Genomic DNA, 26,416 nt, shown 5'->3' on the forward strand with positions numbered 1-26,416 from the left:
TCTATCATAATTTTTCATATTTATGATTTTATTCAGGAAAAATGGAAAAAAAGAGTTTCTTTATAATATTTAGGACTTAAACACTCCAGAGTTTGATTGCATATACTTTGGCTCCCCATGCTCCTCCTTGAATCTGTCCGGTCCAGGCTCAGGTTCGGTGTGAGCGCTCTCCGGCCACATTTCAAATCAACCCCCTTTGCTTAAACTCGACAGTAGTGCGCATGCGTTAGGCTGTGACGTGTCGAGAAAGTGTCAAACAGAAGATGTAAAAATGATCGAAAACTCTCTAGATAAACTTACCTCGCTAGCTACTAGTCGCCCGCAGCGGCAGTTTGGATATCTCTGTGACTGGAATCACCCTTAGGTGTAAATTTTATGGACTAACAGGTTCTCTCTAGTGGAGGTGAGGAAACTAGTTTAACTTACTTTTGAACCCACGATACTGCCGTTGAGCTAACTTAGCGACAGTGAAGCTAACGAGGGTCGATACTCCAGCTAAACCAGACTAAACTGTAGCATAATAACAGACCGAGGTAACACTAGCATGTAACTAATGTGAAACTGGCAGTGCTAACGTCAAGCAGCCGCTTAAGTCATATTTTTGCCCATCTCTGTTTACTTGGCATTTCACTCGGTATTCAGCCGGGTAGCTAGCAGCGAGCGAGGCTGATAAAGAACCGAGAAAGATGTCCAGGAGAAGGCTTGACAGTCGCAGCGGACTCTCCGCTGGGCTTCTCGGTGAAATACAGACCCCGATCAGCACGGAGCCGATAGACAATGTGTATGAAATCACCGGAGAGCTCGGAAGGTAAGTCAAACATGTTTAGAACTGACCGCTGTCTGTGGGAAGTTGTTGTGTACAGCCCTTGTAGTGTGTGTTATCACCAATCTACGTAGAAAAATCTGTTTCTGCATCACCAGTATTTGGACAACAGAAACTAAAGATGTCTGTTATGTATCCATTGGTTGTACTATGCTTGGTCGATCTTTGTGTATGTTCTGCTCCATTGAATGCGTAATTCTCTGCTATAATGTTAACAGTGGGTGGACTCTGAACCGTAAGCTTTAACCACTGTAAACAGGCGAGCCTCGCCGTGCCGGGGAGCTGACTTGAACGTGCAGCAGTAGAACTTAGTCATGTGTTTGGCACTGTGTGAGCCATGGCAACCATTGATGGTGGATGATCATATGCTAAGACCCAGGGGTGTGTGTTTGAAGTAATGTGTCATACAGAGTGTACTGAGTAATCCTGCAGGAGGAAGGAAACAAGCACATGTGGAAACCAAGCTTCAGAAAGAAGAAATGGCCCAGGCCACTTCTGTTCACTTATTTGTTTGCAACTTGTCAAAACAGGAAGTTTTAATGTGAAATATTTAAAAAACACACACACACATGATGAGAACCTTGAATCTGAAGTAATCATCACCAGATCATCAGATTGGTACAACACGGGACTTACTAAACAGTGTCCTTTCATAGTGAAAAAAGTGTTGTTGTTACCCTGAAATTTATCACAAATGGTTCTGTTGTATTATCGAATTAGCGCTGCCATTGACATAAGGAACTTTTGCTGTATTAACATTAATTGTGCCATGTGAGTGGAGTCCAGTGTCGAAAAGAATAACTTTAGCTAGCTTTTGCTCTAGCTTGTTATGGTTTTACAGTACACAATGTGTAGCTAAATCTCAGATGCTCTAACCCTGCAGGCAGCTGTTTACAGATCATATAACTACCGGATGGTACCTACTCAGAACTAAACATGACACACAACCCTGTCTAACTGGAATTTGTTTGATGTGCAAAAACCAGAGCAAGAAACATCATCTCAAAGATTGGCCCAGAGCCACTTTGGAACCCTTGTGCCCAATTTAAAATACCTTCTCTTTATTTTGGCTCACCATGGTATTTGAAATGAGAATATTGCATAAATATGAAGATTAAAGATTAAGATTTACTTTATTGATCCCCATAGGCAAACTAAGTTGCAGTAGCAATGAAGAATAATAAAATATCAATGAACAATAACTACAATATATACAGAGAAAAACTCTTATATACACATGCACACACATAGCAGCAGACAAATGAGCAAAAGTTAACATAACTGAAGAGTTTTAAGTGCGCCTGAGCTGATGCTTTAGTCCAAGTTTGTGAGCACAGCTCTGACAGTCACAGATGAGTTAAAGAGTCCGATGGCAGATGGCAGGAATGACTTCCTGTACAGTTCCTTAGAGCAGCGGGGCTGCAGGAGTCTGTTGCTGAAGCTGCTTCTCAGTTTGTCCACAGTTTTATGGAGAGGGTGAGAGGGATTATCAGCAGTTTTGACAGCTGACTAAATAAAAAAATCTCAATAAGGAGGATGTAGGCCTAGTTATGTGGATAGTTGGTTTAATAATAAGCAAGAAAGATTTCTTTGATAACTGGCTGTCTCTTTTATTCTGTTCCAGTAGATGAGATAGGTTTAAACTATGGGCTGAAATACATCAGTGCATACATCAGTAATTCATCTGTTGTTTGGCTTTTATTTATTGCGAAAGTTTTGTGCAAGTATGTTAAAACAATTTGCCACAGACACCTGCTCTCTCTGTTCAGGGAACTACAATAACACATAAAACATGTTTGTCTCTTTTTGTATTGAAAATGATCAAATGATTTCCATCTCGCTGTCTGTGTTTTCCCTCATGGTGCATCTTGGCCATTGTGTTCCTGTTAGGGGGAAGTTTGCTGTGGTAAAACGCTGTGTGGAGAAAGCCACAGGGAAAGTGTTCGCTGCCAAGTTCCTTCGAAAGAGGAGGAGGGGTCGTGACTGCCGGGCAGACGTCATTCATGAGATGGCCGTCCTAGAGATGGCCCGGAACAATGCCAGAGTGGTCAACCTGCACGCTGCCTATGAGACAGATCACGACATCATCTTAGTGCTGGAATAGTAAGTTAATAACAAAGCCAGGTTCTTTCACATAACTCCATGTTTATACATCATATTGAAAGTATCTGTTGACTGACAATATTTCTGTCTACCAACATGCTTGTATGAGGTCAAAGTCCTGTTTGTCCAGTTTGAAGGAGATGCCACATTTTTTATATAACACCTATTCATAACAGGTTAATCAGGATTGGTTTGTAGACTAAAATGCCCGTGTACAGCTTGAGCTCATGCACCTCATCCAGATGACCTGGAAACACATTTTTTTATGTTAAATTATCTTTTTAAATGATCCTCATCTTTGTCTGCCCTTATTTGTCTTGGCTTGTAGTGCCAAAAAATGAACTACAATGATCAAGATTGAAATAAGATTAAGGTTGTCTTAAAGTCAATTTTTGAACCACACCTTTTTAACGTTCATTGGTGACACATTAAACCCCTTAAGGGGAGTGTGAATAATTCACTGTGTTAATTGGCAGCTCAAAGAGGAAGAATAAATTACAAGTCTGAATAGTGTGATGTGTAGGAAACTCTGCCTATAGTGCTTTCACAGTTATCAAGCTGGACAGACTTGTGTCACGTCTTTAGTCACTGTAGGCTGCTTTTTTATACTGCATGTCTATGGAAACTGTACAGTCATGGCTAGAAGTACAGAGAAGTATATATTTAACCATTTACCATTTGACTGCCTCAGTTAGAGTTTTTTTTCTCTATTCTGCACATCAATAAAAAAAAATATTTTTACAGAATTTTAGTAGTACACTTTGTTTTTTTGTTGTTTTTTACACATTTTCAATTGTCACAAGTTCAGTAAAGTGGTTTTGAAGCAGAAAATTAGCTTATATTTGGTCAGCAGAACTGCACCTCACACATGATGCACCATTAGAAAGTATTTTAATCCATAATGAATGTTTGGATACACTAAAAGACACACATCAGACACATAAAGTGAAACCCAAATATGTCATCATTTTAATAGGCTTGGATATTTTAGTGGCCAGTTAATTAACACTCTGTGTATGAGCACGTGTTTCCTCTTGTTTGCACTTTCTCTAGTGCGGCGGGTGGAGAGATATTTGACCACTGTGTGTCTGAGGAGCTGCTGCCAGAAGCCCAGATCACACGTCTGATCAGACAAACCCTGGAAGGAGTCCACTACCTCCACCAGAACAGCCTGGTTCACTTAGACCTGAAGGTCTTTATACACACAAAAAATTAATCACATGCATGAACGAAGCTGCAGAATCCATGGCAAATCTATTTTTAAATGAGCAGTTGTGCACTCAAAACCTCAGTGTCCTATACCCTGTCAGAGTTAGGCTCTGAACTAAGTTAATAGGTGTTCACAGTGCCCCTAGCCTGCAGCACAGTGGACTAAAGGAGAAACCACTTGTGCAAAAGTAACTCCAGGGTGTGTGGGATTCTGAGATTAGAGTAAACCGTAACGTGAGAAAGCTAATCATTGTCAGGGACATTTGTTATTTGACCCACATGCTGTTATTGGTGCAAACAAAACAGGCCTGTACTGTATGTTCTGTACAGAATGATGCAATACATAATAGTAGGGTTTAAATAGTGCCACAGGTTCTATATGTTTTCAGTACTTAAATGAATAATAATGTTAGAAGTGTTCCTCTCAACGTTTATCAGTAAAAAAGATTGTAGTCAACACAGAGTCTATCTTTTAGGACTTCTGCTTTCATGTGATGTTCATGGTGTGTTTCCTCTTTTTGTGTCTGACAGCCTCAGAATATCCTTCTGACCAGCCTATCCCCTCCAGGAGACATAAAGATTGTAGACTTTGGCCTGGCACGCAGACTGGGTGCGGTAGGAGAGCTCCGAGAGATTCTTGGCACGCCTGAATATGTTGGTAAGGTGATGTTTGTGAAACAGGTTTTTATTACTCAAAAGACATTAGACAGGAGCAGACAGCACACTGTAAACCTGCAGAGAGACCCTGTCATTGTTGAAAATTTCACACATATGCTTAAAAGAATCACCGTTACATATGCATACGGTCCTGGTGTCAAAAATAAGACACAGCTTGTTATCAACCGGAAGATGAAATTCTAGTGGATAGCAGCATCAGCATGGCCCATTAAAGTGTTATGTCTATCAGTGTGGATTTCAGGCAACAGTAAATAATATTACAAAGCTAATGTGTATTACAATTGTTCTAATCTAATAGCCAAGAGTGATTCAAGGTTAGCCAGCTAGCTCTTTCATATCTATGCTACATGAATCTGACAGATGAAAAATACATGACTGGAACTTCAGCAGTGAGGAACTAATGAGTCCTGAGATGATGCAGGAAGTTAAAAAAGACATTCTTGTAATGTAGAACAGTAACTGACTTTTCTTTTTTTTATACGTGCAGCTCCAGAGATTCTCAATTATGAGCCAATCACAACAGCGACTGACCTGTGGTGAGTCCTTTCTTCGATAGGGCCTGAGTTGCATTGATGTTTCTCCTGGAATAGCAACTGCTACTGACTGTAAATGATTAGTGTTTCTGACTTTCTGATATACAGTTGTGTTTTAGTGAAAGTAGGGATGTAAAATGATGCATTTGACCTTGGTGTGTGCTTTAGGAGCGTCGGAGTCATAGCCTACATGCTGGTGACAGGCGAGTCTCCATTTGCTGGGGATGACAAGCAGGAGACCTACCTGAATGTGTCTCAGATCAACGTGGACTACAGCAGGGAGGCCTTCTCCAGGGTGTCTGAGCTGGCTGTGGACTTCATCCGCAAGCTGCTGATCAAAGCGCCCGAGTGAGTAAAAGCATAGGAACTTCAACAGAAGAGTAAAATCCTGCCTAATGATTTATCTTGAAAGAAGTGAAAATGGATTGTTGGCACCAAGGACAAGATGATTTTACACAACACAACCCAGCTGACACATGGTGGGTTATTTTAGAGCAATTATACTGAGGTGTGAAGAACGCACAGTGACTCAGCCAGCACGGCTGAGGGCTGGAAACTCTGTTACCGGTAGTTATAATCTAGTTAATCACCTTCTTTAACTTTGTTTTTTATGTGTATGTATGAAGATATTTATGTCTGTGTTTTTAAGTGTTGTGTGTTTTGACCACAGGGACCGGCCCAGTGCGGCAGAGTGCATGACCCACCCCTGGCTGTGGCAGCAGTTCTGCCTGAGCCCAGACCCAGCTGGCACCACCCGCACCATCCGTGAAAGGAGCTGTGGCACAAAGTGGGCAGCCCCACCCGAAGACCCTGAAGACAAGGAAAACTTCCTGGAGTCGCCCCACTCTCACGCAAAAAAATTCCGCTTCGAAGAGGAGACACCTGCCGCTGGAGACGGTGACTTTTGAAAATGTTTTAAAAAAAGGAATAGAAGTAAGGCTGGGGTGTCCACTTCTATCTCTGAGCAATTATACTTTTTATGCCTCCAGAAAAAAACCACCTCTCTACAGTACTTACTTACTGATCAGTTCCACTCAAACCAAAGATAACCAGCTAAATCTGTTGCTGTAAAATGTGTGAAAATTGTACAGTTTTTCTCAATTAATGCAGCGAATCTAACCTGTAGTATTTAATGCCTTTCATTGTTGAGATGTTTGCTGTCCCTGTTACTGATGAGGGCTAGTTTGGAAGATATGTAGGGAAATCTATGCAATAATTCCTTGTTTTTTTAAAAAACCTCTCCTCTGCCTTAAGCTGAGAGGGTTAGAATCAGCTCTCAGTGTTTGGCTGCACTTGGCTTCATGTATGACACTAACTCTGTATAGAGAACGTGTGATCATGTGTTCAATTTGCAGCATCATTACGGGAAACCAGGTAAAAACATGCCACATGTTTCCCTGTGATCTTGGTCCTCCCCTTCCTCCATGTGTGCTGCACATAAAGGGTTTAAATTTAGCTCAGGGTTTTAGAGAAAAGTCTTTTTAATAACTTAACCAACTGCACAGCCTTCAGTAATAATCTTGTATTATGAAATTATGAAACAAGCAGAAACAGCGTTCACAGCTTTCGTGGCATTAGCTGTAAAGTAGAAACTGTTCAAATGCCACACCCGCATTTGAACAATTTCCTCACTGAGCTGCAAGTTCCTCTTTGTCAACCATTGGAGGAGAAACACAGCATTAGCACTTACTTCATACAGTCAGCATGCATGTGGGGCTGATAAGCAAAAGGAGAGCTATTTATGAAAGTCCCCGAGAGGCTCGCTGTGTCCGAGTGCCTCACCAAAACCATTCAGCCTGCTTTCATTATGAGCTAGTCCCTGTGGGGTCAGGGTGCCTGATGTGATCTGTTCCTGTTGTTTTCATCTCAGGGCACACTGCTTTCTCTGCTCTCTTTGTATTCTCAGTGTTGTTCTTATAAGCCTGTTGTTATTTATGTGCTGGACTCATACTTTATAGTTTTATGTAAATAATTTGCTCATGTCTTAGAAGCAAGTGTTGAGATTCTGGTCAGAGGAATGTGTTATTTAAATCAACCAGGGTTCTTGTGGTTATAGTGTAATAGATGTGCAATGGAAAAGATGAAAGTAAGGATTAGTGGTACTAGGAAGTAAAGTTTGAAGAGATGAGAAGGAAGTGTTAAATACAAGAAGGTATTTAAAATGCGGTCTAAACTAGAGGATATCTGATGTGCAGGTGATGAGAAAGTAGGAAAGATGGATGGAAGTGTGTAAGAACCACTGTGTAGTGTGAAACATGAGGTGCTATTGACTTGCAGGATTTGCCATCTTTTGTTCAAGTAAACCTCGAACTGGACAAATACTAACCTTACCAAAAAAGTGCAGTGCAATGTATGATTGCTCTTAATCTTTAGCAGAAGAAAAACATTCCTCTCTCATGTTTGTGTATTGAGGTGCCAAACTGAACAGGACCACATTGTGTTTTGGTTGTTGTTGTCACCAGCTGACACAATGGCCTTTGTGTGTGGGAGCGGGGTGTCTCCAGCCACGGGTATGCTCTCATCTGTATGCTGTCATCCTTGAAAACTGGAACACCATACTGCAAAAGGTTTTCATCTCAGTGGGTTAGCAGTTTTGACTGTATTGCTACTGTATAAGGATATAAGCTTGAACCTTAATCTTAAGACTTTTTCAAAGTCTAATACCTCTTCACCCCAGGTGACAGGCTCTTTGTAATAATCTGGATGATGAAATCTGTCCTTAGAAGTGAGTTACTCTTTCACTGTAAACAAAGACTTTAAGATGTGGGTAGCTAAATCTGGAGAGTTGATGGACTTGTTTTGCATTGCAGTGATGTCAGGATGACGAAGTGGTCCGATGGACACAGCGGTTTATGTTGCTACCTTTGTTTATGTGTCACTTGAACATGACTTATGCTGTAGCGATGTTTCTGTACAGTTTTTGTACTGTTGTTTCCAGCAGCTAGTCACTAGTGGCCTCAGTGTGCATGTGTGGTCGTGTGTATGTGTGTGTCAGTGCTGGTCGTCCTCAAGAACTGGAGTGCCACTGCTGTCACCCAACATTCCAATTGTGAGACTGAAGGATACTGTACATTAGAGTCAAACCAGCTACAAGCACAAGCAAATAAATGTTAAGAGATGTATCTTTATTATGCATTTTATATGTTTTTTAATATATGAGCATTCTGATTGCTTTTGAAATGACTAAAAAAGGACATAATCTATAATTCTGATCAACTGCAGGCTAATATGTAGGCATTACAAAGCAAACTGAAAAAAGCTCATTAAAGATTATAGAAAATATGCAATGGAGTATTTCTCTTCTTGGACACAAGTCAGCCCAGCATACGGTACTTTTTTTTAATTTTTACTCAACACTGCCACCTGCTGCCTCTAGAGAGTGGTTGCACTCCACTAGCCTTGTAGCCAACCCTCTTTTGGTTCACTGTTAATGGAACAATGTGGCAACTTAGCAAGATGATTTAAAACCACGCCCTACCCAATAATTTCCAGCACAGCGAGTAGTAAACGTAATGGAATGCTTTTGAAGTTACATTCAGCATAAAGACTTGCAGCATCAGCTTAGTGCAAAGATGTTGTTCAAGCTATCGCAGAGATTATACAGATTATTACGTAAGACAGGCATCAGCAGCCAAATCTGTTTGGCTTTATACATTTGCTAAAACACAACTAGTAGGTGTGTATTTTTGTGTACTGCAGTGCACTGCAGTCAAACACAATACATATGTGCCACTATGAGCAAACTAAAATATAACGAATATATTCCTTTTTAAAAGAATATATTAAGATAAAAAAGTTAATGTGTTAATATTTAAAGTCAAAATGAACTTGTAGAAACTATGCTGTGACTGTTGTGTCTGCAGCTAAAATGAGTCACATTATAAACCAACTTCTTCTGATGATCATGGGATCTACGAGTTCCTACTTTTGATTTTACCGTCAACATCTACTAAATGTTTCCCCTACCATTATATTAGGGGGCAGCCCCCAAGCTGTAAACCTAGGGGGAAACACTAGACTGAGAAGAGACTGTATTCATTGCCATAACAAACAAACAGCAGACTTGTGTTTTTGTTATGGTGGCAGCAACTAAAAGAAAAGGCTATCAATATAAAACATTTAGTTTCTAATACACTGACAAAATCCTCTAAACTGACGGAATGAATTGGAACCATTTTTTTTACCACAGTTATAATACAGAGGCCAACTAGTGGTAACATTCATGTGTCTTAATGTAGCTCCACGCAAGTGCAGGTACACTGAGAATGTAATAAGCTGCTCTGCTTCAAACAAACATGCATTGAGTTCATTTAACGGCAGAGCAGGCATTTAAATAAACTGCACTAAGCAGATATTAGCAGACAAAGTTAGATTTAAATTAAACAAGAATCATTTAAGTTTCATAAAGTCAAATGTAAAAGTTACATTTATGCTAAAGCATGTTAAAGAAGACAGTGGATCGTAGGGTTACCCATCCTCCCTGTCATACCTGCATATTTTTGCACAGGACTACAGGATCCCACACCAACCTGTGGTCTCAATTCTGAGCCCTTAAATCACACAACCGTCAAGGTATGACCATCATTAGAAGTCCCATGATCCTGTGTTCATGTGCTTTAGTTCCAAATTCAGAATTCCTGGATGACCCTGAAGTGGTTCTCAATGGAAGGCGGCTCATCCTTAAAGTGCAGCTTTTTACTGGGACAGGCCCCAAACTCCTCCAGAGTCTTGATGAAGTGTCCATGCTCACGGCCCACCCAGGCTCGCATTGGGTCGCACACCTCGTATGGGGTCACGTGGGCATGAATGGACACACCGCTGGCAGCAAGCTCCTTCAGCACTTGCTTGTCCGTCACCCAAGTCTCACTGCCCCCTGGATGCCCCCCATCCAGCCAGAACATGTCCGAGATGCGCTTAAGGAAGGGAGACATCTGTGGATCTGCGCGGGCCCCAGGCAGCTCATACACCATCTGGTTCAGAACCACGCAGCCTTTGCTGAAACCTACCAGAGTAAGGGAGAACCCTGGCGGGATGCTGTCAGCACCTCCTTGTGGCTGCAGGGGGCTGGGTAGGTTGGCTTGCTCCATGCCGTGACTCAGCAGGGCCCTGTGGTGGGAGACCCAGCTCAGTGCAAGGAAAACAGATAATATATAACCATAAGAAATGGTTAACGAATCAAATGAGCTGAAAAGCCAAACCTGAGGTGGCAAAATGCTCCAGAGTCAGCTGAAAAAGGTGAGTGCTCTGGCGCCCCAAACATGTTGCTTTCTACAAAGTTGTGGTAACAGCTGAACTTGTGCAGATACATGCGGGAGGCTCTCACCACCCAGATGTATCTGTGAGGGAATCGTTGGCCCAAAATGAAGGCGACCTGTTCCAGACTCCAGGAGAGCCACTGGGCTCCTTCAGGCTGCATGGCCATCTCCTCCTGGAAGTTCTGCACACAGAAAGGAGTTTGATTTTTTTTTTTTTTTTTAAATGTTCCACGTGTTGAATTCTTACACAAAGCTTATAAGCAATTCACAGCAAAATAAACCAGATCTCTGCAGTGCTACCTCCCATCAGCAGGTAAACTAGTCAAGACTGTACCTGTCTGCAGTCCATGACATTTTGTGAGTGAGGACTGAGCTCAGACCGGCCACCATATAAATAAACTGAAACTGATATCAAAGCAGCAAGTGACGGGTCAGATAGCTTCACTCATAATATGTCAGAACTGTGAGGGTTTTTACATCTCCTGAGTCATGATGAGACATTTAGAAAACTGGATTTAATTACACATTCTGCTGCTATAATAAGTAACAAATATCACCAGAAAAGGGCATATTATGTATATTTGAAAAATTATAATTTTTTGAAAAAACTTGAAGTTGACCCGGAATGTCCTTTGACATTTGGATAGTTGAATGGCTGAAATCGGTCAATGTATGCTGAAGATGCGCTGCGCCAAAAAAACGTACGGAAGAATAAAGAAGAAGAACAATAGTTTGATTGATTGCCTAGCAACGGCAATCAATCTATTGATGACAATGCAAGCCAGAGTACTTTCTCTGATAACCGTCCCTAAAAGTGGACCATGTCACTGTACTACAAAGAATATGTATTTCATTCTATATGAAACATTCCCTACAGGTGATATTAAAGAAAAAAGCTTCAAACACATTCATTGAGTCAGTTCTATCACTTATCACTCCACAGACACCCGGACACCTCTTCCGGATCTTACCTGAATGTCCCCGTGGAAGAACACGACATGCTTGTTGTTACTGCTCTTCTCCTTCTCTGATCCTGCGTCGCTCTGCCCGTCTGTGTCAGGCCGCAGGAGCAGCAGGTCGTTAACTCTACTCGGGACGTCTCCGGGCACCGCGAGCAGCTTCTGCAGCCTCCGCCACGGGTTTCCAGTGCGTGCATCCCGGCTGGCTGAGGCATGCAGCTCCCGAGGTTCGGGGGATGTCGTCGCCGCTACGGAGGTCATTGCTTTGGCCACAGCTATCAGAGTGAAGCCCGCTGCAACAGTTCGGGCGGCTAGCATCGACTCTAAAATAAGAAAATGATTTGGCGTTTTTTCTTTCTCCACGCAGTCACTCCATGGCGCGGCTGCTGACAGCTAGCTAGCCAGGCGAACATTAGCTTTCTCAGCTAGCAACCGCATCACATCATCGAACTAACGTCCAAACAAGGCCCGGAGCCGTATGAAGTGCAATTAGCATAAATACTTCTCACTGAACGCCGTCTTCCACTGGTGTCCGCTACACATTGCGGTAGTTCCAGATTAAACATGTAGGATTGATTTCCTTTTGACAGCTTGCTGCCTGTGTTTGCCCACCAAGAGGCGCTGTTTATCAAAAACATTCACAGCTTCCCTGGGAGCAAACATAAACGCTTCTGCGCATGTCTGCTTACGAAGCCTCGCAACATTTTGCTTTTATGCGGAGGAGGTAACAATATCCGCCTGATATTGGATATGTTTTTAATGCGCAGTACATTCTTTCTTATTTTATTTAGACAAAAATGACAAACATGGGCATTGTTATTGCAGAAATTATAGAGCAACGACAAAAATATTTGAACCCATTATTGAAAAAACTACAAATTACATTTATAGCTGATAAGAGATATTTCTATATATATGGTAGGGTCTTACCATCGATAGAACGCTATTGGTTCTGCCTTTGTGTTGTTTTTGGTAACAAAATACAAAACCATGACGATACGAGAATATTGTTTGGGGGGGGTCACTCGTGAGGGAACTACATTTTTCGTCGCGGATGAAATACGTCATCACTGTTTCACAGTCGTAAAAGGGGATGAATAAAATTATTTTGCTTCTCCATTAGAAACATTATTTTTCAGAATAAAGGTCGTTACTCTACATCACGACGTCTTCTCCTAAATTTGTTTTTTTTACTTGTGACCTGCCAACGTTCTGTTTTTTTCCCTCATCGCCCTCATATAATCACCTCCCATGTACTTCCGGTTTTGTCCCGTTGTTTGGGGGTAACAGGAGTGAACTATCTTGCACTAAAGTAAACTAGCGAAACACACTAATGTCCGCATGTGTACGTTTTCCGTGGAGGAAGACGGACGTGTAGAATCAGGAGTTACGCTAAGGGAGCGTTGTCGCTGGTGTGTATGACACAGAAACCAGAACTTGTGTTTCCCATGCGTGGTCTACAATGTTATATTCTACGCAAGTATGCCACTGAACTGTTAGCTAGCGTGCCCCAGATAAAATGTTTGACCAGGTTGGACTTTGACCTGTTTTGACACAGAGATAAAGCAGCCCTCTACTTAATATTCCCACCACACATTGTCCAGTGTTGCAACACTTGAAGAATAGTTTATAAAGCACGTAAATTGTACATTTACCAGTCTCAGTCCTGGCATATAAAGACTTTCTTCATCAGTTGCAAGGTAAAGTCCTGCACCAGCACCTAATCAATAGCAGTCATGTGATACCCTTGTGTTTATGCGACAAAAGGCACATGAAGATGACACTGTATAATACTTATATACTTATACAGCAATATATTTATTAGGTTTTCTAACATTAACAACAATAAACTGCATACAAGACATAAGCTTTAATTAATAGTCAGCTGTTGTATTTGTTTTAAATGTCTTCATCGTGGTTACATTCCTTAAGTCTAGTGGGTGCTCTTCATGTAGTATTTCTTTCTGTTTAGTTGCTTTTGCAGAAACATGGCCTCGCTGGGCAGACGACTGGTGGCGTGTCTTCTCAATGTATCTGAGGCTCGCAGGAAAGACCTGGTGGAGACTGTTGCCAAGGCGGCATTATACAACACAGAAGGTGTTAGACGAGAGGGGACCACAGTGCTCAACATCTTTAATGATCCTGACTACAACCGCTCTGTTATCACTATTGTGGCCAATATCGACTCCATCGGTAAGTATCTCAGTGGCATGTAAAACATTTCTATTCATTCTGCTGCTCCGGAGAGACAGACTGAGTCAGCTGCTAGCGATGTGATGCTGCTACGCTGGGGATTCAGTCACTGTTCTCAAATCCTCTGAGAGGAAAACATCCTTTAATAAGCTTTGTCAAGGATTTAAACACAAAATTGGAGAGAACATTTTTTTCTGGTAAAAATCCTGATGAAAAGTTTATCTTATAGAATGCTGAGCCTGAACCACAACCTTCTGACAATTGTAACACAGCAAGCAGGAAACAGAGCACTGCATTCACACCTTTTTTTTAGATGGTTCTCACCAACACATCAGGCCTTTGCTGTGAGAGTATGTTTGATGTATTGCAGGGGAGGCCGTTCTGTCAGCGTGTGAGAAAGCATGTGGACTCATTGACATGCACACTCACGTGGGGGTCCACCCATGTATGGGTGCAGTTGACCTCATACCCATCTACCCCCTGGGAGAGGAGGTTGGAGCTGAGGACTGTGCTAAAGAGGCTCGGGGTGAGATGTCATTGGTTGTGTGTGTGCGTTCATTAGCTTTTCAGGCACTTCTTGTGTATTCTATTTATGGTGTGTGTGCATATGGTCATACATACCTTTACGGTTGTATTGTTGCATGCAGTTCAGCTGCCTCTGTTTTCCTTATATACTGTGTGTTTATACACCCTAATGAGCTCTTCCATAGTGTGTTTTGGATCATGCCTAGTGATGATGTGACATCCTCTGTTGCTTCCTGCACTGCTGATTAGTTTCACAGTTTACCAGCTGACTTAGCGGCCATGTGACTCACTGATAATGAGCAGCAGCTCAGCATGTGGCCTGCGTGCCTGAAGTGTGCACACTCTATGCTAATCTGCGTGGTGTGATAGCAGAATAATAATTGGCAAACTCACTAACAAGCCTTGTATTTACGCATGCATGTAACAAGCCTTCCATGTGTCTGTATTTTTCCGTCTGACTGCGATGCATCCCCTCAGGTGTGTTTAGTCTGTCACGCTCTTATTGCTACCATATTTGTGAGATTGTGGGCATGTGATGACACGTGTCCCATTCGCTGGTCAGCTGTAACATGTCTGTGCTCTCACTCTGGCTCAGCTGTGGCTCAGGGACTCACAGAGAGGGTCCAGGGCACCAGTGCCTTCCTGTTTGGATGGGCGGACTCCCCTTTACAGCGGGGGTTGGCGCACAGGAGGAAGGAGATGGGCTGGTTCAAGAAGACTCCAGACTTGCAGACAATCAGTCCTGACATAGGGCCACAGCCACAGAAACGATTCGGCCTCACAGGTAACAGAGCTGCAATTTAATGAAGATAAATGTTAAAAAGTCTATAGTTCAAACTGTGTAATGGTACAGACAGATTATCATTGGTATTACCAATTCACCTTAGTCCTGTCAGGCCAAACTTTGTTACTGAGAGCTCATCTGGGAGAAAGCAGCATAATCAACATCTGCAGTAAACCCGACAGTGTGATTCCATTCCAGTGTCAGCCAACCTTTAGTGAATACTACAAATCCATATACAATGACATATCCTTTGAGGGTCCATACTTACACACATATATACATATAGAATATGTGTGACTTTCTGCAGGTGTCGGGGCCAGTGCATACGTCATGAACTGCAATGTCACGATTGACACCCAGGACATCGCCATAGGCCGCAGCATTGCCACAGCCATCAGAGAGTCCACCCCCGGGGGCCTGCCTGGTGTGCAGGTGCTGGCCTTGCCACATGAGGGTGCTGTGGAAATTGCTTGCAATGTAGAAAGTGTGAAAGGGAACCCACCCAGTGACTTGAGTACAGGTGAACCGTGGCCACGTTTCAGCGTTGACGGTCAGCCATACTGTCATGTTCCAGCCTCACTCATCACCTCAATAGTTGCTGAGCTGGCCGGGAGGCAGGGGGTCAGCACAAAGGCCACCGCTCTGGTGGGGTTCACCCCCCATGAGTGCAGGGCCTTAGCCGAGTTTGCACTGTCTCAAGGGATTGCTGAATTCTGGAAGGAGCAGCGCAAGATACGCATGTGAAGAGCAAACCTTCAAAACCACTGGAACAAAATGGCTTCTTTTACCCATTAGGAGGTGACTGGTAATTTAGCAAGAAGACTAAAACACACAACATGCTCAAGTAGGCTACTACTCCCTATGTTAGCATGGAATTGTTTAATATTAATAATTGCTGCTAATCCCATAATTCAAATAGTGTTTTGAATTTTGAATTTTGTTTTCAAAGTGGAAGAGACACATTTTTACTTAAAATACACTTTTCCACACAGCTGTCTGCTCAGTGCTTTTGTTCCATGCAGTAAGATTTTTCCTATTATGTTTTTTTTTGTACACAACCATGAGTAACATTGAATCCCACCATATCATCCTCCACAGTGGAATTTGCACTTTTTGCGTGTGTGGATGTCATTTCCTGTTTGGAACAAATGGGACACTTGTGTTTACTGTTGAGTCCTCTTCTTGATAAGTCCTTTCCCATCATTTTCCACCATCAGGCCAAACCATTTATGACTCTGTGGGAGAGTCACCATTTGTGTGAGAAACAGCTATTTTTATCACAACTCACAGATCTTAGAGAAACCTCCAGTGCATTGGCAGCATTTGGATGAACATCCTATGCTGTCTTGTACATTTTTATATACAGTGAAAGCTTCTTAACTATTTATTAACATGACGGAGAATTTGGCCAGAGGACAGGTCAAGAATTAACTGGGGCGAGATGATTCCACTCATTTCTTACATAAGGCCAACATAATGCGTCCAGTCGCAGCACATTCATGGGGTAAGGGTGATATATAGATCGAGTCTTTAGGTAATAATAACTTGCACTAAGGATGACGCATTATAGGAGGGGTCGGATTAAAAGCCAAAACACGTTGAAGCATGATGTTTAGTTTCCTGCTTAATCTTCATGGTGTTTAGCTGTTAAGCTTTTCACACAAACTGATTCAAAACACTCAGTGCAGTTGCAGTGTTTTAGCATCAGTGTGTGAATTTACTCTCCTTTCATTCTGCTGTGTAATTTTAATTTTTAATTTTATTATATATTACATAAGGTCACCCTTTGTGGCAGAAGCTGTGCAATTTTCACCAATGTGTGTGCACTTCTTTGCATAAGCTTTCCTACCACGTGAACATTCACCTCTTTGTATGGCATCCAGCTGAGGCTCTTACACACACAAGCAGCCATGCAGCTTCATTTCAGGCAAACAGCTCTTTACCCGTACACACTGTGCAATCTTCCTTTCTCTTCTGTATCTAGACTCACATGTACGCATTTACTCTATGGATGGCGCACACACACATGCATACACTCAGCCTGCCAGGCCTGGAAGCATGAAGGCCTAATCTAGGTCACAGCATAAGCCCAAAGGTATCCTGGTCTCCACACACAGACGTGCGCACAAATATTTTTAAATTCGCAAGCAAGATCATGTCTAGCTTTAAAAATCATTTTGACTAATTTTCCTTCTGCTAGCAGTAAAGATTTTAATTTCAACAGTAGATGCACCTCACTGCCCAAGAATATGAAGACTATGAATATAATCACCCAGTTTTATGTGCATCCACTCTCATCATGTCCTCCTTCCCCCTCCCATGTAGCCTCATTGGTGGTGTGATTCCATCAACTGGCACTTATGATTGTCACAAGACCATCATTTGCTTGATTAAGTGCACTTCCTGCATATCTCTGTATCCATTTAAGAAACACTTACACCACTGAAGCCTGAATCCACATCTTAGTGTGATTGTGTGTGTGATCCGCTTGATATAAAGACACGTTTTCTGTACGATGCCGCTGCTGCAGTAAATGTGCATCCTTGCTGCAGAAGCACCATTGGATGTCTTTGATATGACTTAGCCTGACAGCGTATCATCCGAGATGCGACTCTGTGTCATAGCACGGAAATAGAGGAGCTTATTTCTTTACATCAGTCTCCAGCCTTCTATAAATATTCCAAAGCTCTCTGTTCCCTTTCTTTCTTGCTGCTTTCTCTGTCTTCCCTTCTCTCCCTTTCTCCACTTCCCACATCTCCCCCTTCCCCTATGCTCGTATAATGTAGATAGATATGTCTCTTGTTTGTCCAGAAAGGCAGTAGTGTTGAGGAACAAACATACTCTTATGCTTATAATTTCTGAGGCTGTAGTGTTTGTTGTACTCCTTTTGTTAGTCCTGCAGGGCTATTTTTCATCACAGCCCACTTGGCAATCTTTTCCTTCTTTACTTATTTACCACACAGATTTCCAAGCAGTGCAGCATGGTGGTTAATCACAACCATTAATCTCATCCACGACGGCCACTCGCATTCGATTCAAAAATAGCAGCATTTACAAGAAACACAATCCCAGAGCAGATTTTATCTCTATGCGACTGCCAGTTAAACGTCCAGAATGCAAGCACACTGTGCCATCCTCCCTAACCTATCGGTGTGAGGAGTAAGCATGCCACCTATGAAGTCAGCAGTCCCCAACCCCCACCCTGAACACATGTTCAACATCCTCTGGGCACAGGCTGAGCGCAGCGCTGAGACACAGCTGAGAATTAGAGAGGGAGAGAGAGAGAGAGAGCAGTGAAGTGGAAATATGGGTGAGCATCACAGAAAGACAGAAATAGAGCGGTAAAGCAGTGAATTAGGCAGAGGCAGGGAGAGGAGGAGGAGACAGACTCAGTGAGACTGCGATGCTTGCTACAGCGGCAGAAAGCTTTTTGTGTGTGGACGTGAGAGAAATTGATGGATTTGCTTTTGTCTGAGTCTCAGTGGAATTCATCACATCTGGATCCAAAGTAGCTGCAGACGGAGGATGCGACTGTGGCTGGATGCTAGTATCCATGTGGGCCTGTGATGTCTGCGCTCCCCTCAGTGGCTACCTTCTTCTACATAAGGATGTCTGTAGCGTTGCTGACCCAGATTGTGGAACTGTGGCTCTTCGCTGTGTGTTGCTTCTCAAGTGGTCTGCCAATGTGATGTGAACAAGGCATGCGCTACACCTTGGCGGACACCGTGCAGTCTGCTGCCTCTGCTGACATCTGTCTCTGTGGATGCACACAGCAACCGGGGTAAGGATGCTCTGACCTGCACTCTTAATGTCACACCGATGGCTTTTGTTATGTTGGGTTTATATGTAGCAAATCACTATCGAGATAGACCTAAAATCTTTTAAGCATGCCCGACCATCTAAAAAATGTGAGGTTTTTAATGGCTGTGATGATGAACTGAATGCTATATTGTATGCATGCACTGTGCAGAATAGCTGCATGTATAATACATGACCTGGGAGATATCATGGTGAGCAACAAGTAACTGCACTTCCCCCCAAAGTACCAAGGAAAGTAGGCTAGGATGGCACAGGCACTTGCGACCTGGATAAATAATGTATTAAAGTCCTTTTGCATTGTGAAAGCTCTTGGCTTCAATGTGCTGGAATGATGGGCACAGAGCACACTAAGCTTTTTGTTCTTCTTAAGAGACAGAGAAAGTGATTTTATTCAGCTCAAGCAGTCAGACAAAACCAAATTAGACATAGCTTCCCCTCAGTCTGGTCAGTGCAGTTAAGTGTAATTTTATTCAAAATCTCTAGTTGTTAGGACACATAACACATTGGCATAAACCATAGAGGGGGTCACGTGGTTAGAGGTCAGACACGGTGAACAGAAGTCAGACAGAGGTCAATAGAAGACCATCTGATGATGGTGAGTGCAGGATGCTGACTTCAGCTGCTTAATCCGCCTGAATATGATAAGACATATTTAATTCCAGTGACTTTGTTTACCTACTACAGTAGGTTGTAAAGATGCCAAAACACAGGAAGCTTTATTTGTATTGTTTATTTATTATCAACGGTTTATATTAACTGCATTATTAGCTTATTCTGATACTTTAACAGACACAATGGTACAGAAGAATCCAAAAATATTTGGTCACCTGTAACCAATTCAGCTGCAAAGATCCAGCATCCAACAGAACGACAGTGAACACAGGATTACAGAAATGTTAGGCTTTTAGATTCATTCTGACAACATACACAATGTGTTTATTTTACACACGTGCTGCTATAATTACCAGATAACAGTATTTATTGGTAGCAGTCTGTAATAATTCAGTGCCACAAAATGCAGCAGGTGTTCCTATCATCCTATCATCAGTTCTAGTGGTGCCTGTGAATTGTACCTAATGGAAATGTTTCTCTAGTTCTACTCTCTACATGTGCAACTATCATTTTGTATAATTTGAGTACTAAATGTTGCTTTAAGGCTGTATTTCTCACACCACCTGCGGCAGTGGCCTCAGGTAAGCATTATGTTAACACATTGCTACAATTAGGGCACTAAAATAATCCTTTGACACAGTGAAATCTGGTATTTTTAGTGAGTGACTGACATTTTATTCACTTTTCTGCTCTTGGCTGTTCAGTGTGGTGTATAGTGTTTTCTCTTTCAGTGGATGGAAGTGTGAGTTTGGAGCAGTGTTTTCCAGTGTCTGGCTAATCTCATGTTGTCAATTCTTCATAGCTATAAACAATATGCGGTGGTAGCTGACTATAGTTATGTATGGCAGTGTGGCACATCTTACTTTCAACTGTAATGTTTTCTCATGGTTTTAGCCACAGCAAGTAACTGTTCTCACCCCAAAATGCACTGTACACTACCTGCTGGGCCTGAGTGTCAAGTAGACACAGTTGGCGATAAAAACTGTGAAAACACTGGATAGCATAGCGGGACAAATTATGTGGTAATATTAGTAGCTAAAAGATGTTGGTAAAAATAAGCCTAAAAGAAAGACAAAGTTGGCCAAAATAAACATCTATCCATCCTTATCTAGCTGTCACTGGGCAAAGGCAGCATACATCCTGGACAGGTTGCCAGCCTATCACAGGTCTAACATAGAGAGACAAACAACTAGCCACACCTACGGCAAATTTAGAGTCCCTAATAAGCCTATTCTGTGAAAGGAAGCTGGAGAAAACCCACACAGTCATGGGGCAACCATCCAAAGAGGAAGGCCTCAGCCATATTTCAACCAGAAACCTTCCTGCTGTGAGACAGCAGTAGCACCACTGATCTGTGCCGCCCCCAAAATAATCCAAAATGAATCATTTCTATGCTGTTTTGTAGCTAATATGTGTCTGTATGAGCAACTGTTTGCATGATGGCATTACCATATCAGCTGTGGGCTAACTGTCATAGGTCAAAGTATTGGATTCATTGATTGATTCATTGATCAGTATTGTATCAGATTTAGCATCTCTTATCATATTATACTAAGTAAGCTGCATCACTCCATCCAGCCTCACTTACTGCATCTCCTCCATACACTCAAGTCAATGGCCCCATTCAAAAGGAAAAGACATGTGAAGTGTTATTGTAGCAACATGGCTGCCCTGACCTTGATGTAGAAAAAGCCTTTAAACAGGAGTGGATGTACAGTCGCTCAGGGCAAGGGGATGACCATTGTGGCTGCATGTATTCCATATTTGGCGCATTGAAGCAGATAGTCTAATGCATTTGATTGGGAAACTGGATGGGGGCATTGTGCAGCCACAAAAAAGGGGTCAACTGTAGCCTAAAGGTTAAAGAAAGGTTTTGACAGAAAAGGCTATCATTGGTAGGCTGACCAGCCATACCCATGCACACTGGAAATTCACATTCTGAAATCTCTACCTTTCATAGCCAACTCCACTTTCAATCATCATACCAATCATAACTGCTTATATGAAATGGGGCGGGCTTTATGCGATGAATAATTGCAGAATTACTAATAATATAATATTTTCAAGTTTTTATAGCAAAATACATACATACACCACTGCACAGAATTTCAGGTGTTTTGTGTTGATACAGTCTGGTTGTCACTCTGATTGGTTGTATGTCTATCCAAATGCATCCGGAGGCAGTTTATTCTGCACCCTTTGTTCTGCCCTGTAGTCTAAATAAGAATAGCTGGACAGGCTATGTTGTTGGAGGATATCAGAATAAAACAGGAAAACATGGGTGAAAAGTGAGCAGTGCTGTCTTAAATAATCCTTTATATGAATTTTCTGTCTACTGCTTTGTATTCAAATGTATAGTAAACACCCAGATGATGTCCTTGTTCTATTTTGTAGTTTTTCAACATCATTTGCATAATAATAATTACCTTATTATGAATACCCGTCGTACACATACAGTATGTAAAGGTTTTTTGTTACCCCAGTTTAAACATCTATGAAATTACAATTTACACAGACACTGCATACAATTTCAACATCTGTCACCAACCTGGCAACCTGAACACACGCAGCTGCACTCAGACTTTCACCCATGTGGCATGGATTTATATTTCCTCTGAGACTGTCCTATTTTTGAATTTAAGTGCCTCTTGACCCATTGCAAACATCACACTTTTCTGTGTTATGGTCCATTTTAATTTTAAATTATTAAATTAAAGTTTAATAGTTAGATTTATGTTGCATTTAAACAGACCTATATTCAGAACTTTAATCATGGTCATTGCAAAAGCTACAGTCTGGATGTAATTTTGGGATTAATGGAAATGGGGAAAATTATGTGTAGGTCTGTACACAAGCTTTATTTATATAAAGATTGTCCACAAAATTCCACAGCTGCTTCAATTTCAGTGTCCTTGCACTGGCTTAGCGTGGAGCGGTGTATACAGAAAATTGAATTTTAACATCTTGATTTCTTTAAAAGCTCATAAAATTAGGTAACATCATCAAAAAGAGTTTGTAAAGTTGCTTTTGTAAAATAATAAGTGATTTTTCTGTCCACGTCCGGCAACTGAATTTGCTCAGAACAAGGTCAGTGGGCTTTTATGAGCAACCTGGTCCTGATTTCTAAAAAGGTATTGTTGTTAATTTTTAATTTTATTTGCTTGGTTCTGTGAGCTCCACTAGCTGAGTGCCATCTAGTCCCACTGTATTAGAAAGAAGACAGAACTCTGTACCGCTGATTTCCCGACTCACACCAAAACAGTTTAAATGAATAAATATCTCTGTATTATTAATTATTTGATTTCAGGGTGGACTGTCCCTTTAAGGTCTGATGTTTAAGGTCTGATGATGGGTCAGGTTATAGTCAAAATGCTGTGTTAATGGATTTCTCAAAATAGAGCAGCACAAACCATCTCCTAGTTTACCGATGCATCAGTCATGTACAGGCTTATGTCTGAGCTGAGCTGTTGAGCAAAGTGGAACTATGAAAGAGCATATTTGCAAAGCTGAATCATTCCCTGAATAAATAAAAAGTTCAATTAAAAAAGAATCTGTAATAAATAGCTCTTCATCAAAGATTGAAGTTTGCTGCAGAGTCAGATTAGGAACTGGGAGCGACAGAATGGTAACAGCGATGCACTGACTTTTGCAGCATCAAAGATGCATAAAAAATAGCTTTGTGCTAAAAATATCCTATCCAAGGACTATTTGTAGAATGAAAGGAGAGAAGACGCATAAAATTTCCATGTTTACAAGATAAATTAAAACCTTCTTCCCTGAAATCAGACAGTGACAAAGCAAATTACTTCTACATTGTAAATGTCTTTCTCCACACCACTTTACAGCCGTTGAATGTCCACTATAAGTCTTTTTTTGTTCCTTGTTGTTTTTGCTACACACTTTTTTTTTTGTTTTTTTTTTAAAGCTGTGACGTGTTAATGCTTGTGTTTACTTTCCATGCGGCACATCTTTATTGAACCATTATTGAACTGGTGCTAACAGCGTGGCTCCAGGGTTGTTACTGGTGGCTTGTTGGTTCGCCTGTTCCATCGTTAATGTCCACACTAATATCTCTTTTTATTAAATGGATTTCCAAAAAACTGCAGTCAGACATTGACAATCCCCTGGGAGTGAAGATTTCTTTGACCTCAGTGATCCCCCAATATTTCCTCTATTAATAGCAAGCAGCTGACAGTTCTAAAAGTATGCCTAAGGTTGTTGGGTAAATATAAGTGTATAATAATGTTTTGCCAAAAATGATGATACATGATCATTGCTACAGAGCTCTAGACCACACATTCTTAACATTTGTTTAGTCAAGTTCAGTGAAAATACTGTCAAATTCCTACATACCTGTGTGATTCCTAGACCTAATTATAAGTAATGTCATATAGTTTTGTTACATTATTCAGATGTAGTGCGGGAAATATGTGACAGCTGTATAATAAATATTTGGTCTTAGGTTTATGGTGAATGTGATGTGGAAAATAAGCGTTGTTAATGGCCTTTATGTTAAGTGCTAATGTTAACATGCTAAGTTAAGTACAAAGCATGATAAACTGCTGTGCTAATTCTGTTGTATAGTGAATTCTCTATGGCCACAGGTCTTTGTAGAGTGTTTATCGCTGTATCAGCACATGTAAATGGGACAGCGTGTCTCAGCAGAAAAGACAGAGTGTAGTCAAGGTTTGCACACAAAGATCGATGCTACACAATAGCACTCATTTTAGCCTCACCCCTCTGCTGACAGAGGTAAATTCGTATCAGGGTACATAAGAGTCACAGTTTAATTAGCTCAGTCTATGATCTGTTTTTGTGAAACTAAGTAACATGAATAACTTTGTTGTCTGGTGAAGACCATTGTCTTTCACACATCAGACAAAAGTTAAATGCTTTTGTACATTATGATATTAAGAACAGAGTAAATGTGAAATAATTAATGTTGTTGTGAGCATGTCAGTGTAATGATGACAGGTACAAGTTATTTTGCCTCATAGAGATGTAGCCCTTTGGCTTCAGTGGCGCAGTAAGAGCACTTGTCCACTAACTGTAAGGTTGGTGGTTCAATCCCGCGTCTGCACGACTTTAATTTCACCCAAATTTCCCCAAGGGACCTTCCCAAAGGGATTAATTAAGTATATTCTATTCTATTCTATTCTAGATCAGTGAGTATAGTAGCAGAGTATTAAACCTGCTGTGTGGCACACAGGACCCCAAAGTCAAAAGTCTTAGACTAGTTTGAATCCAACAGGCCAGATTTAGCCCACCTTTCTTTTGTTTTGGTCTTCTATGGCATATAAGGAGATAGTTGACTAGTATGTTGCACACAGATAAAAAAAAAAAAAAACAAAGTTGAGAAGAAAATCATAAGATAATGCAGAGATACATTTAGCACCGGCTTGTCTGGGTTGCAGGAAAAGATTAGAGTTTTAGACATAATGTGCCTGTGTGCCTCTGGCTGTGTAAAATGTTTGGGTTACCAGCCTGCACTTAATGTCTCAAAGTGTACTCAGTTCCATTTCAAAATCTACATTTCCTGCTCTCAGTGAGCTGCTCAGTACAGTCACAAGACTGGCTCGCCACTATATCAGCAGGATGTGATCCAGGGGAGAAGTATGTATTCATTATATACCCAGGGGGCAAAATCTGAGCAAGGCCCTGTCCTAATTCATTCCAACATCAATGCCAGAGGCTCAACCGCTGCCTTGATTATACCAATTTATCCTCACACCCACCCAAGAGGAAGACATGTAATTACACTATTTACACTGGAGAGCTTTCCTCTCTGAAAGGCCCACGAGTAAACACACCATAGCTTTGTTTTCCTCATGCATCAGACTTACTATAATAAATGTCAGAGAAGGAGAAACATGAAGAGCTTTAGTGGCTCATCAGGATTTGTAAGAGCTGTACTAAAGACTAATATTGACTGAATAATGTCATCCAATAGGAGTGCAGTGAACTTGTTACATCACAAATGCATAATGCGGTGTAGGTGATCCACTTCAAGTTGTTTAGACTGTAGGCATCAGTTTAAAGACAGCATACAGGCAACTATTTCAACTAATCTCCCTCTGTCTACAGAAGATTTATTTCAGGCTCAAAGAGTTCAGTGCATGAATGCTTACAGCAACAGTGAACCGATGATGAAGAAATATGCAGCAAACATAAACACATTTAGAGGGATAGTTGTTTTTGTGTGTGTGTGTGGGGGGGGGGGTAATGTGTCAAGTAAGGAACTGTAGAATAACAGCTTAGCATACAGACAGGTGGTGAGAAGTTCGATCCTAAGCATTACATTTACTAAATCCATCAGGAAAATACATGTAAAAATCAAAAGGATGAAATTCACTGTCCTCTTTGTCAAGATAGTCAGAGAACTTTGCCCTGTGTGTGTTTAAAGCTATGAAATAGTCTGATAATGTGAACAATGATCTTTATCTAAACCCAAGTGTTAATGCTGTAAATTGTCTATTGGGACAGAACATTGAAAGAAAAACTGATGTGGGACTGAGCCCCATCCATCCTCACATTTCTTCATCATCATCATTCAACATCATGCCCTTTTGTGCCGTTTATGACAGGTTGTCATCTCAGAAAGTGTTATCTGTGAGAATATTGTTCACCAACATCCTTCCCTTATCTCTGGCCGTGGCCTGTTATCTTATGTGCAGCACATCCTCACGCATGAATGGCACGTTCATCCACCCCAGAAACGACACATTAAAACCGCTTGGTTAGTTTTAGGTAAAGATCAGCTCGCAGCCATTTTACCGTGGTGCTGAAACACGTTTGACATGCACCATACAGATGACAGGTGGACACTAGGTTCAAAGGCCTGGAAACATTGACCTCTTTTCGTGCTCTCCTTATATTTTGCTAAACACATGCAGATACTTAGCAACTAGCTAGTAATCATAGTG

At 41.5% G+C, this 26,416-nt stretch overlaps 4 protein-coding genes across 10 annotated transcripts in view; 3 read left to right on the forward strand and 1 right to left on the reverse strand.

Moving 5' to 3' along the window:
- The first annotated feature begins 226 nt into the window (after positions 1 to 226).
- On the forward strand, positions 227 to 8,474 carry stk17b (serine/threonine kinase 17b (apoptosis-inducing)). 2 transcript variants are annotated; one of them, XM_028393272.1, is made up of 8 exons: positions 227 to 533; positions 643 to 808; positions 2,714 to 2,926; positions 3,980 to 4,118; positions 4,667 to 4,793; positions 5,301 to 5,349; positions 5,515 to 5,694; positions 6,017 to 8,474. In XM_028393272.1, the coding sequence occupies exons 2-8, from the start codon at positions 687 to 689 to the stop codon at positions 6,252 to 6,254; spliced, it is 1,068 nt and encodes a 355-aa protein (XP_028249073.1). In that variant the 5' UTR covers positions 227 to 533; positions 643 to 686; the 3' UTR covers positions 6,255 to 8,474. The 2 variants fall into 2 exon arrangements, with proteins under 2 accessions (XP_028249073.1, XP_028249074.1); XM_028393273.1 differs by having other exon boundaries at positions 227 to 403.
- Positions 8,451 to 12,213, reverse strand: c21h2orf69 (chromosome 21 C2orf69 homolog). Its single transcript, XM_028393274.1, has 3 exons — positions 11,573 to 12,213; positions 10,545 to 10,783; positions 8,451 to 10,452 (listed from the first exon to the last, which is right to left on the reverse strand). The coding sequence occupies exons 1-3, from the start codon at positions 11,876 to 11,878 to the stop codon at positions 9,975 to 9,977; spliced, it is 1,023 nt and encodes a 340-aa protein (XP_028249075.1). The 5' UTR covers positions 11,879 to 12,213; the 3' UTR covers positions 8,451 to 9,974.
- Positions 12,214 to 12,835: 622 nt separating this feature from the next.
- Positions 12,836 to 16,055, forward strand: ftcdnl1 (formiminotransferase cyclodeaminase N-terminal like 1). 2 transcript variants are annotated; one of them, XM_028393819.1, is made up of 5 exons: positions 12,836 to 12,972; positions 13,533 to 13,753; positions 14,124 to 14,279; positions 14,874 to 15,062; positions 15,370 to 16,055. In XM_028393819.1, exons 1-5 carry the CDS (start codon positions 12,902 to 12,904, stop codon positions 15,804 to 15,806), a joined length of 1,074 nt encoding a protein of 357 aa, XP_028249620.1. In that variant the 5' UTR covers positions 12,836 to 12,901; the 3' UTR covers positions 15,807 to 16,055. The 2 variants fall into 2 exon arrangements, with proteins under 2 accessions (XP_028249620.1, XP_028249621.1); XM_028393820.1 differs by lacking the exon at positions 12,836 to 12,972 and adding an exon at positions 12,984 to 13,260.
- A 715-nt stretch (positions 16,056 to 16,770) lies between these two features.
- Positions 16,771 to 26,416, forward strand: part of LOC114426254 (nck-associated protein 5-like) — a 42,547-nt gene continuing 32,901 nt past the window's right edge. For all 5 annotated transcript variants that reach the window (XR_003669343.1, XR_003669344.1, XM_028393525.1 and 2 more), the window contains exon 1: positions 16,771 to 18,843. Coding sequence is in view for 3 of the 5 variants with exons in the window: in XM_028393525.1 (XP_028249326.1) it covers positions 18,826 to 18,843 (18 nt within the window). In the remaining 2 variants the exon portion in view is untranslated. The remainder of the gene's footprint in view (positions 18,844 to 26,416) is intronic.

This window comes from Parambassis ranga, chromosome 21 (assembly GCF_900634625.1).
Source record: "Parambassis ranga chromosome 21, fParRan2.1, whole genome shotgun sequence".
Lineage (NCBI taxonomy): Eukaryota > Metazoa > Chordata > Actinopteri > Ambassidae > Parambassis > Parambassis ranga.